The sequence below is a fragment of the Crocodylus porosus genome, unplaced genomic scaffold (assembly GCF_001723895.1).
Source record: "Crocodylus porosus isolate Cpor-Errol unplaced genomic scaffold, CroPor_comp1, whole genome shotgun sequence".
In the NCBI taxonomy this organism is placed as follows: Eukaryota; Metazoa; Chordata; order Crocodylia; family Crocodylidae; genus Crocodylus; species Crocodylus porosus.
The window spans coordinates 52,143,793-52,155,537 of NW_017728943.1; the positions used below are offsets into that span (position 1 = coordinate 52,143,793).

General features: G+C 42.8%; 1 protein-coding gene across 2 annotated transcripts in view; it reads right to left on the bottom strand.

Moving 5' to 3' along the window:
• Positions 1 to 107: 107 nt before the first annotated feature.
• The window catches only part of TTC7A (tetratricopeptide repeat domain 7A), a 246,883-nt gene continuing 235,245 nt past the window's right edge, over positions 108 to 11,745 (bottom strand). For both annotated transcript variants that reach the window (XM_019549352.1, XM_019549351.1), the window contains one exon: positions 108 to 477. In XM_019549352.1, the coding sequence (XP_019404897.1) occupies positions 256 to 477 (222 nt within the window). In that variant the 3' untranslated portion in view covers positions 108 to 255. The remainder of the gene's footprint in view (positions 478 to 11,745) is intronic.

Sequence of the window (11,745 nt, forward strand, 5' to 3'; positions counted from 1 at the left end):
TGACCCCAGCTGACTTCCTGCCCTTTGGGCAGGGGGCTGGACTCGATGATCTCCCAAGGTCCCTTCCAGCCCTGATGTCTATGAAATCTATGAAACTTTTTTTCTTCCAGCTGAGTCCATACTTGTAAGACTTGAGGAATTTTTTTTTGCCCCCTCCAAATTACAATTGCACTTCTGTGTCTAGCCAACAGTTTCTTCTGCATGTGTTTCTTCATATCTGCTAAATGAATGACTGTGAGGTTGAAGGGAAGATCTTCACAGTTCCCTGGGTATAACAGTGAATGGGACAACAGGACTGCTGGATTCCAGGTCGAGAGCTGTTAGGAAGCATTCAACAGCGGCTTCATTGTTTCCTTGAGCTTGCAATACTTCCCCCAGGCGGTTCCAGGCTTTGTGATTGGTGTTTTCTATCTGGACGGCATCTTTCAGAATCTTTTGAGCCAGGTTATTCCTTCCAAGCCTGCTCAGTACTGGGCCCTGCAAAGAAACAACAATGGGGTATGAGTGGATAGCCATATTATCATTGCCAATTAACAGTGTGTGCTCCACAATTATCACACAATGCAGGAATCCACACAATGCTCTCCTTCTTTTCCCCCAAGATGCTCAGATCTGTTGCAGTATTCCTTAGCCTGTGAGAGAATCTACAACAGAATGATTCATGAAGAAAAGAGGTTTCCCATATCCAAGTTACATGTTTGGTTTTGGGGTTTTTTTTTTTTTGTAGTGACTGAATTCAAGAAATGTTGAGAAGAATTAGTTCCATAGGGATGTGTTTCAAAGACTATATACAGCAAACAGCAATTTCAAGCACCTGCCATCCTCCTTTATCACTTCTTCATATTACATTCCCTTTGCGAGTCACTATCCCAATCTGGATCTCAAAGAGCTAGGGGCAGCGTAGAAGAGGGTCGCTGCTCCAAGAGCCCTCTATCAATTTAAGAAGACACATAAGCAGGTACAAGACTGTGGAAGGAACAGGAGCAGGAGGAGAAAGGAAGCAATAATAAGAATGTGTTCGTATAGGCCTGTCACAGTCTCACAAGGCAGCCTCCTATTAATTATACAGCAGTGAACTGATACCCAGCTCCAGAAAGTCACCTGGGCTTTACGTTCCACAACATGGGACAACAGTCGTTCAGTGACTCAACCAAAAGGTGCAGCTGGAATCAAGAGCTTCTTGTCCCCATTTCACCTGGGACCAGATACTGGAAGAGGCAACCAACCCTTTTTTTCATCTTGCCTGACAGGCGCCGATTGGCTTCTGCCTGCTCCCAGCCACTCTAGCTGCTAGAAGACCAATTCTTATTCCTTCCACTAGCAACAGCTGATGTTGGATGGCCTCTCTATGGAGCTCTTTGAGGCCTAAATTTACCATTTTTATTCTTCCAACAGACATCTTGTTTGAGGCAGCTTCACCAACATGCCTTCAACTGGTGGCCTCACACAACCGCTAGACTCTCTCCCGCCAGGCCAAATAAGTATTTAATGCCTCAAATTTGGAGAAGTCCTATTCTTGGAATCAGGTTTGCAAAGACCGAGCTGACATTCCACTGTTTTCTGTTATTAACTTCATGTGCTCTTTCCAACAACATTCCCATAACTTAGTTCTGTAAGCTAGTTGGCAGCTCTTCACAGTAGAACAGGTAAGACATGACAAACCAGCTAAAAGAATTCAGTTTTGCACAGATGTGTATAATGAACAGTGTCATAATGCTGCTCACTCGTGGTGAACATATGTTGCTCAATGGAGAACTCATCTTTATAAGAATGCACACATCTCTTTACATGGGCTTGTAAAAAATATATGGAGATAGAGAGGTGTCAACATTGTTGAGGATTTCGTGACACCAATTGTGCTTTTGCATGACTGTTTGTGTGGATTTGACAAAAAGCTTTGCTGGGCCTTATTGTATATAGCTGAAATTTAAGATGCGTGCAATATCCTAAAACCCTCATGATCACAACCTGAAACACCTGTCTAATAAGAAATGGGTAAAATAGATAGCTTCTTGGTCTTGAAGAAGTGTTTACTTTACCCAGCTGCTGGGAGATTTAGGATGCATCACTGCAGCTGAGCCCTATAGAGCAGCAGTAGCATTATTGATAAATACAGAAACCCATTATTGTACCAGAGGAAGGAGTAAAGACATGACATGCTTTTAAGTAAACATAGCTATTGTCACCAAACCTTTTATCTTATTTTTTTTAAACAGGCACGTTATTTTGATCTGAAAAATCCATTTATGAGAATTGTATATAAATCCCAAACTTTCAAAAACTAAAATGCTTTCTCTTTCTAATCTACTTCCCTGTTAGGAAAACAGCTACCAAAAGTAATGAAAAGGCAATGGGCCAAACTTTGCTCTTCATGTGCTCAAAACCTCTCTCTCAAATGCTGACTGAGTAGGCATACACAAAGGCAGATTTTGGTCCAGCGTGGGCAGCTGACAGGAAAAAGAATCTAGCATAATAAACTTGTAGATTCTGCATATATCATTCAGATCCTTTCAGGCACATTTTAGGATAGGAAACCCGAGGCTGGGACTTGCCCAAAGTAACAATGACTTGTTCGAAGTAACAAAGCAAGTCTTTCTAGCCTGCCCTTGTAGATTGAGGTTCTTTTTGATTTGTGGGTGTGAGCGCTGATATAGTTGAGTCTGAAACCCCACTGTCTAGGTTGTTCTCCCTGCAAATATTTCTGTGATGCTCTTAAAAAAAGGGTGTCAACAAATATTGTACTTTGCATTATAAAATAATAATCTATGGTGGATACAGAAACAGTAAGAAAGTTCATGTTTTTAAATGCTGCCTCTGGAGCTCAACAGAAGTTCAGAGGGCCTGACCCAATGCCCTTTGGAAGTCCATGGAAAGATTCCCATTGACTTTTGCGAGTGCTGCATCAAGGAGATGCTTTGGGGGAATTTTGCTCTCACTGGCATTTCTGAGTCTTGCTGGCAGCGGCTGACCTGATGAAATGAAACATGTTTTGTAACTTGGACATTGTGGGAGCCTACTTAAGGTGATTATTAGTGCCACTTCCAGTTCTTCTGCAATCCCAATTTAACAAGCAGAAGTATTTGCATATTAAAGGGACAGGCTGAAAGTTTGCACTGACACAACTATTCCTACCTTGCATGGCTATATGGAAGAGTTAGAGACCACAGAAGCCTTAAACCAGCAGTAACATATGCCACTGAACACTTGGTTTCCCTAAGGTATTTCCATTTGAGAGCCACTGAATGTCATATTTCCCAAAGGAGTCTGGCTAGCTGTAAACAGTGGCTGTATGTTGTTGCTATGTACCGTCCAGCTGGAATCTGCCTACAACGCAAAAGAAAAAATATATTCGTAGAACCACCCACTGACAGGCAATTTACATTTTTAGCTGGAAGATTTTTTACATTTTTCTAATGAAAGTTAAGTTCCTCAGTTTCCATAGAAACTCATCTGCTTAATGTGCATGCATAATTTCATAAAATCAGAGATCCAAGGAAGATTAGCAATTAGTATAAATAAAAACAGGCAAATGATTAAGGGTTTCATTCTCCTATTCTTTCAGGCAAAAGGAGGGGTTGTGTTTTTGTTGTTGTCTTTTTTTTGGCATATCAATGCAGAAATCAGTGCTTTCTTTTTCTAGTTCAACAGCACAATTCTTTTGGTTGTCAATAGGGCTTTTAAGAGCTACCTCCTTGTCCATTTATTAGAGTTAACACAGATGGTTAGTATATCCGTGCATGAGAATTGTTGAATCTTTTGTCATTTATTTCTATTGTGCAAGATCGGGCCTTTAAAGGAGCAGGGAAGGGGACAGGGTTATTTTTAAGTTGATGTACATTATAACGCTTTTTTGAATTTTAATTTTAAGACTGGCTTCTCAGTTCCAAGAGACTTTGTAGCATGGATCACCCCCCAGAACTATGTAAAATAAATACCTTATTTCATATGTTAATTATTCTAATCAAACTATCAAAACTCAAATATTAATCCATCCTATTTGATCTGAGGGTAACTACGAGAAATCCACTTAGTGTTAATTTCTCTCTCTTGGTTGAAGATAAATTCAGTGCTTGTGAACCCACAGTGACAGCAGTGGAAATCCTGTTCTTTTTCTCAATCCACAGGGCCATTTACATCATTGACATTTGTATCAAAACCTGAATTTCTTATTTTCAAAGCCTGCTTTTTGAAAGAAATGGCTGGAAAGAGAAGCTGGGACAGCTTATCAGTGCAGTGGAAGAACTTAAGTAGGTATCGTGACTTAGAGTCTAAGGCCTGTAACCAGACTCATAAAATTGCCCTGGATGAAGGAGAAAAGGGCTTGGGGGGGAGACATTTTCAAAAGTACTCATCTACATGGGAAGTGGAAGGCACAAAACTACAACTTTAAAACTGGCCTTGAATTTCTTTCAGTGCCATCTGGGAGATGACTCTTGTATTTCAGACCAGGACTCTTTTGTGAGTACAGACAGTTGTTCCAGTTTCAGCTTCTACTGAACCTCAGCAGAACTGGTTCTGGTTATAAATTCTCCCTGGTGCCTCTTTTACTTTATAAGGCATGAAAGAAGTTCACAACGGGGGTTCAGTTTGTGTGTTAAGATTTTCATTTAGAGATATTCTTCCCTCCTCTGTCTTGGAGGGCATTATGGATGACTGAGGAATTGCAGGTTTTTTCAAATGCATGAGAAGGGTAGGTCATTTTTAATCAGATGGTTGACTCAAGTATTTTATAAACACATAGAAGAAAAGGTCCTTGGCTGCTGAGACGTGAAAAAAACCAAAAATCAAAAGAAAACTGCATTTTACCAGAAGAGCAGTGCATTAGTTTGACTTGGCTCTGCAGTGTCTGTACAGATTGTGTACTTCAGCAGGGCTTTTTGGTGCTTTTATTTAATAGCTGATTCAATCAGCTATTAGATAAAAGCACCAAAAAAAGCCTTGCTGAAGCATCTGATCTATACAGATGTTGGGCAAGCTGGGTCAAACTAATGCAATGTCCCTTCTGGGTATGCACTGGGCTCAGTGCAGGGGCACATGAAGTTTAAAGTGCTAGTTTGTTTGTTGTTGTTTTTTTATGTCTGTAAGCAGCCCTTTTGTGAAAGTCTCAGCACCCTTTGGGAAGGGAATGAAACCTTTCAATCCATTTCCCACTGTTCTCTCAGGAAAAAAACAAATGAAGAGAGGCACATACCAAACCTAACCCATTTACTGGAGGCGGGGGTGGGGGAACAACAAAGACCTTTAATATGATCCCTATATATCATAAACAGCATAAGGGAAAGGGGATGCAAATAATGTGGATTTTTCTGGTGTACATATCAAAATCTTTATCCACATCCTGTCTGCTTCCCACTTCTCAGGTGAGAGAGCTGAGCTTTTGCCCATTATGGCAAGGGTATTTTAAGGTTTAGGTAGTAAGAAAGCTGAGACTGCACTCTTCTTACAAAAGAAAAAGGGTGGACTTCAGTTAGAAATCTGGCCGGAAAGTATCTTCCTTTTATATGACCTCTGTCAGCGGTGTTTGGCACCCACAGTATGAAGTTCTAGTTCAGAAAAATGCCCATTTAAAAACAGGACTGCTTCTTCAGCAGCCTCCTTCAAAATGCCTTTCAGATGCATTTGGAACGTTGTGGTAGTAATCTCACATAATGGAAAGTCTGCATTGCTACTGGGCGATATACACTTCTGTAATTATTTAACAATCAGAACAAGTTTTAAGCAGAATCTGTTGCATAAACCATGACATGTCAGACAGCCCTTTTGGAAAATGGCAAAAGACTAACCCTAGACATTTGAAACTTCCTACAATCAAGGCAAAAAAACCTGACAATACTCAGATCTATTTCAGAGGTATGGGGATTTTTGAGCTCTGGGTGGGAAAGGGGGGTGGTTATGCTATCACCTGTCCATACCAGAGTCTGAGATGGGTCAACTATTTAATCTTGCATTATTTTATTCTGCACAAATCATGGAGGTAGTTAGATCTATTGCCTTTGAAGGTCTGCCATAAAAAATACATGAAACATAAAGAGCTCTTTGGAAGTAATCTGTGGGCACCTGCCAAGCACACTAAGCCACAGAGCATATGACTTTATTTGCCACCTTGCTACTGTGGAATGGTGGATGCCAAATTCTCTTAGTTATGCTGCTGTTTCTGCAGTCAGTGCAGCTATGTCTGACAACCGTCCCCTGGAGCAGCATCTCCTGTAAGTCAGTGAAGCTGGAGTTCTGCATTTGTAAAGACTGGGGGGGTGGGAGGCAGGAGGAAGGGACTGCAGCCAAAGGAAAAAGAAAAAAGGAAAGCAGGGAAACAGTGCTCCACCACCACTTGCCCATCCTCTGGCTTCTTTGCAATTAGGCTTTAGACCATGGTACTATGTGGACACAGGCCAAACAGACTGGAAAGGTCATCTCGGACCACTTAGTCTCTCTGCAGCTTTCCACACACTCGATCGCAAGGTGAGGCAGGGCCATGTCTACGGTACAGTTGCAGTAAATGGTGCAACACTGCAACAGCTTTAACTATTCTTCTCCAGCAAGAACCAGAGAGTACAGAAGTGCGACTGCTGATTACTTCAGGGCCCCTCCCACAATTACCCAACTGACAGGCGAAGGGGACCTACTGCTTATCACTCCCCATTTGCTCCTGATTGGCGGGGAGGAGAAAACTGCAGTTTTAAATATAATGCCATTTTTTCCTTCCGTGGCTGGTTGGCCAAGGACCCCTGGCAGCCCCAATGCTTGCCACTCACCAGTGAGAAGGTAAAAATGGCGCCATATTTAAAACCACTGGTTTCATTTCCCTGCCAATCAGAAGTGAGCAGGGAGCAGTAGGGCACTTCCACCAATGAGTGACAGGGGTATGCGTGGGGGAATCCATGGGGAACCTGCAAGATTAAAGGAGCTGCTATGCACCCCACTTCCGCTGTAAATACAGTAGGTCCCTAATGCTAGCATTTACGTGGTGAGATACCATGTGCTCTGCTACCATAATATACCAGTGGCAGCAAGTAGCCCTCATTTAAAGCTGGGACAGACTGAAGTGAGGCTGCTTAAACATGACAACACCTTTTTTAGACACTCCTTAGTCCTCCCCTTTCACCAACAACATCAAGGTTCTGCCTGAGTTACTGCTAGCCTCACTTAAGAAAGTGGCTGCTAAGAAAAATGCCTTCTTCCACCTTCAACCTCCCTTCTGCCCCCAAGACAAGGATCTGGTCAGGGTGAGCCATGCATTTATATCCAGACTGGATTACTGTATCTGACACTGAATGAGGCAGTGCTACAAAGACTGAATGCACCATGGCCAGCTTTTTGAGGGGGGGACGGTCCTGATCCTTAGTACTATCAATGTATGGGGCCCCAGCTACAGTCTGCTTCTCCATTCATGGCATGCCAAGACAGCTATGCTCTTTTGGGACAACATAGCTTACAAAGATCAGTGGATGGGAGGCTGGTGATAAAACTACTCTGAGTTGAGAGGGCTGGAAAGAAGATGAGAATCCTCAAAGGTGATTCGATTGGTACAAAGTCAGATCACTGTTGGGGCCTGCTGCAAGTCCCTTCTCTATTAAAAAAAAAAAAAGCTTACTGAACATAATCAAAAGAAGTGGGGGAGGAGGGATAGAAGGCAAATAATTTGAGAGAGAAATACAAAGCATCAAAGAGTCAAAGCTGCAAGAAGCCCACTAGGGATTTCACCAGGCAGATGTCATTTAGCAAGCATTTAGATACAGTGCCACTGGTTTTACTGAAAACATGACAGGAGACAGCACAAAGAAGGAAGGAAGGAGAAACAAAGAGACTGCAGAAAAGAAAACGACTAACTGAGCAGCCTTCCCTCTCCTCATCTATGCTCTTAGCCCTTCCCATCCTCCAGCATGTCTATGCTGGTAGCTCATAATTGAAAGGGACCTAATTCTCCAGGACTCCCTCTGAGCATCAAAGGCAGACCCCCATCTATAGCAAAAAGACTGCATGGAAGCAAGGCACTGTGCTCCACCTCCAGCCCTGCTGTATCTATTTTGGTTCATCAATTGTTAAGAGGCATGCTGGTAGCATATTTGAAGCTTAAATATGATAAAACATTTATTGACATAAAAAAGCAGACCCTAAGGCAGCAATTCGCAAACCAGGAGGCTCTGATCTCTTCCCAGGGAGGCTCAACCAAGCTCAGGGAAAATGAAAAGAGTGTTAAGTTTTTTTTCTCTCTATCTTACTGGATAGTCATCACATTTGGGCTTCAGTGAAACAGAACTGTTTGCTGCATACTGAATATTCAGGACAGTCCTGCTCCCACTAACAACTATACAGAAGTGGAGCAGCAAGCTATATCACCTAACAGACTGTCTGATTCACATGTTTAAAAGAGATTATGAAAGTGCACCCTTTGCTCCATGTGTGCTTTCCTGGAGGAAGGCAGGATGTCTCCAAGATCAGATCACAGCAAAAGACAGAACCCAGGAGTCTGATTTCCCTCCTACTCAAAATCCACTATTACTTTATTCTCTTCCTAGAGCTGGGGACAAAACTTCAGAATCTTGACTCTGAGCCCTTCATACACTAACTACTGACCTTCATTTATTTCAGGCTCTGCAGAGTAGAAGTGGAAACAGACTGCCATGGTCAAAGCAAGCATGGAGGCAGTGTGGCAAGTAAGGGCAAAGGATTCTGGGAAACCATTAGGGTTGGTCTTTGAAGCCTGGTTCTCCTCTTTGCAGTCTTACACACTTCCTGGCTTTTTTGCCTTTCTACTCTACCTTTTCTTTGTCAGCAGAGGAAAACACAGAAGGGTTTTACACTTAGAAGTGGTATATGGTCTGTTGAGGAAAAATGGCTATGATTCTAGTGGGTTTTCCATTGCAACCATGTATTTGTGAAAGTGTCCTTTGTGGGTGGTGGAGAAAATCTCAGATACCTGATTACACCTTAACCAGCTCTGGATTTTCATCAGCATCTATTCCAGCCTCATGTTCTCTTATAAATATTTACACGGAGTGGGTCAAATACCTTCCCTGTTTCCCCAGAGGAGGAGGACATCTCTGGAAAAATAAGAGAAATCATGCTGAGAATCTGCTCAGCTCAGATATCTTCCACCAGGAATTTGAGCAACTCTGTTTTCTTTTAGAAATTCTGTGGACTGGTTCGGTATGCTTTGGAGTTATGCAAAGAAGCAAAGTTAGAGAACAGGTGCCGAATTCAGAACTTTAGGATGGCAGGGAAGAAGGAAAAATGAACAGATATTGCCTTCATGAGAAATGAAGAGATAACCCTTCCCTTTTTAGGGAGAGACCCTGAAGAGTTTTTCCATGGCCAAAACGATAGTCGTTGAATATCTGCAACAAGCTGGCTTGCATTCGCTGTCCCATGGTCAATTGGCAACTCAAAAAATCTGTCCTTCAGTCATCTCCAAGCCTCTCATTTGCAAGGAACTAAGACTGACTAAATATTATTAATATTGACTCTGCTTTCTGCATCTCCTTTTACAGCACTGGATGAAGTGAGCTTCAGCTCCCAAAAGCGTGTGCTTTATATTATATACATACATACATATCTTGGTTAGTCTATGAGGTACAATATTCAATAGTCTTAAGATATTCCTACTCAGAAGGTTGCCTGTACACAGCCAATCTTGCCTTAGTGGCCCAGCCATTAACAGGATTTCATAAACTATCAACCCCAGTTCTGCAGAAATTTACCACCAAGTTCATCACCTGCCATAGTCATTGTGAGCACAGAGCTCATCAAACTGAGCACTGTGCTTAGTAATTCCCTTAAGACAGCAATGGTATGGGGAGAGCAAGGCAACTTGTAAGATGTAAGCAAAATATATCAACATGTATGTTACAACAGCCACAGATAATCAGGCTTCACAAAGGAGGAATAAGTCTGCTGTGGCCGGTTTGAAGATTCAACTGGAAAATGCCCATGAACTAATCTAGGTGCAAACAAGCATCTCCTGAACAGAGCAGATTTGCTTGGCCTTCCACAACTGACAATCTCTTCTATAACACATAATATTCATCATATTGTACAACTAAAGCCTGAACCTCAGAATATAGTCAGTGCTGTGAGAGATCTAAATGGGAATGCACCAGTGTACTCAAACTAGCCCATCCATCTCCCACTCCAGCTCTGCAATGCTGGGGAGCGTGTAGGGAGTGTTTCTTTATCTCCTTCTAACCTGAAATGTTTCATAAATCATAAACCTTTATGCATGAAGAGATGGTGTTGAATTATAGATAGTGGTGTATTTTCTCTTACATGCATAAAAGGAGAGAGAGAGTCAACTCAATGAGAAGATAAAGAATTAAAACCTTTCTATACATATTGCATGTGCATTAATGGGATGGAGGTGCAGCGGTCCACATAAAAATGGTATCAGACAGCTTACCATACAGCAGGTCTACACTTCCTGGAGGAGCTCCTGCTTCCTTCTGAGCGTGGTCAGCTCAACACAATTTGCTGGCTTACTGAAGACTGAGATATTTTGCTACTTTCTGTCTGCTGGCTTGTGACACTGCACCACAGTGGCAAAACAGTGTATTGCTAATAAAATTAATTCCCTTTGGTCTTACATGGGAGTCCGCAATGGTTACATGGCTCAGAGTTTAGGGCCTTGTCTGTGAGAAGTAGCTGTCAGAAAGCAGCAAAGACACAAATCTTAATGGAAGAGATGAAGAGGCAGATACAGGTTTGTACAGATGCAAAAGGCCCATTAGGTTAAGTCCCTCTCCCTGTACCACATGTACTGGATATTATACTGATATTGTACATAGATAGATTATACCTGACAAATCTTGTGTCCTTCTACGACCAGGTAACTAGCCATCTAAATGAGGGACATGAGGTTGACATGATTTACCCAGACTTCAGTAAAGCCTTTGATTCCGTTTCCTACAGGATTCTCTTAAACTGGAGGGTGCTGGACTTCACTAGTCTACAGCGAGGTGGGTGGGCAATTGGCTTAGAGGCTGCTCCCAGTGGGTGGTAATTGATGGGCTGGCCTCATCCTAGAGGGCCCTTTCCAGTGGTGTCCCCCCAGGGATCAGTGCTTGGACTCATGCTCTTTAATATATTCATTAATGACTTGGATGAGTGGGTGGAAAGCTCAATGATTAAGTTCACGGATGATATTAAACTGTGGAAAAATGCAGGCACATTGGAGGATAGGGTCAGGATCCAGGACGACCTTGACAGATGGGACTCATGGGCGGAATGAAATCAGATGAGATTTAACAGGGATAAGTGCAAAGTCCTTCGTCTGGGTAGAAAGAACCCTCACCACAACTACATGATGGGAGGTGGTCCACTGGCTGGCACAGCATCTGAATGAGACCGGGGGACTATGATTGACCATAAGGATGAATATGAGCCAACAGTGCAATAAGGTTTCATAGTTTTAGAGATGGTAGGGTCAGAAAGAACCTAAGCAGATCATCAAGTCCGACCCCCTGCCATGTCAGGAAAAGGTACGGGGGTCAAACGACCCCAGCAAGGCGTTTGTCTAGCCTTGTCTTTAAGACCTCCAGGGTAGGAGCCAGCACCACTTCACTTGGAAGTTGGTACCTGATCCTAGCCACCCTGACAGTGAAGTAGTGCCTCCTGATGTCTAGCCTGAATTTACCCTCTGCCAGCTTGTGACCGTTATTCCTGGTCACTCCTGGCAATGCTTGGGGGAACAGGGACTTCCCCAGTACCTGTTGGTCCCCCCTGACTAGTTTGTAAACGGCTACTAGATGCCCC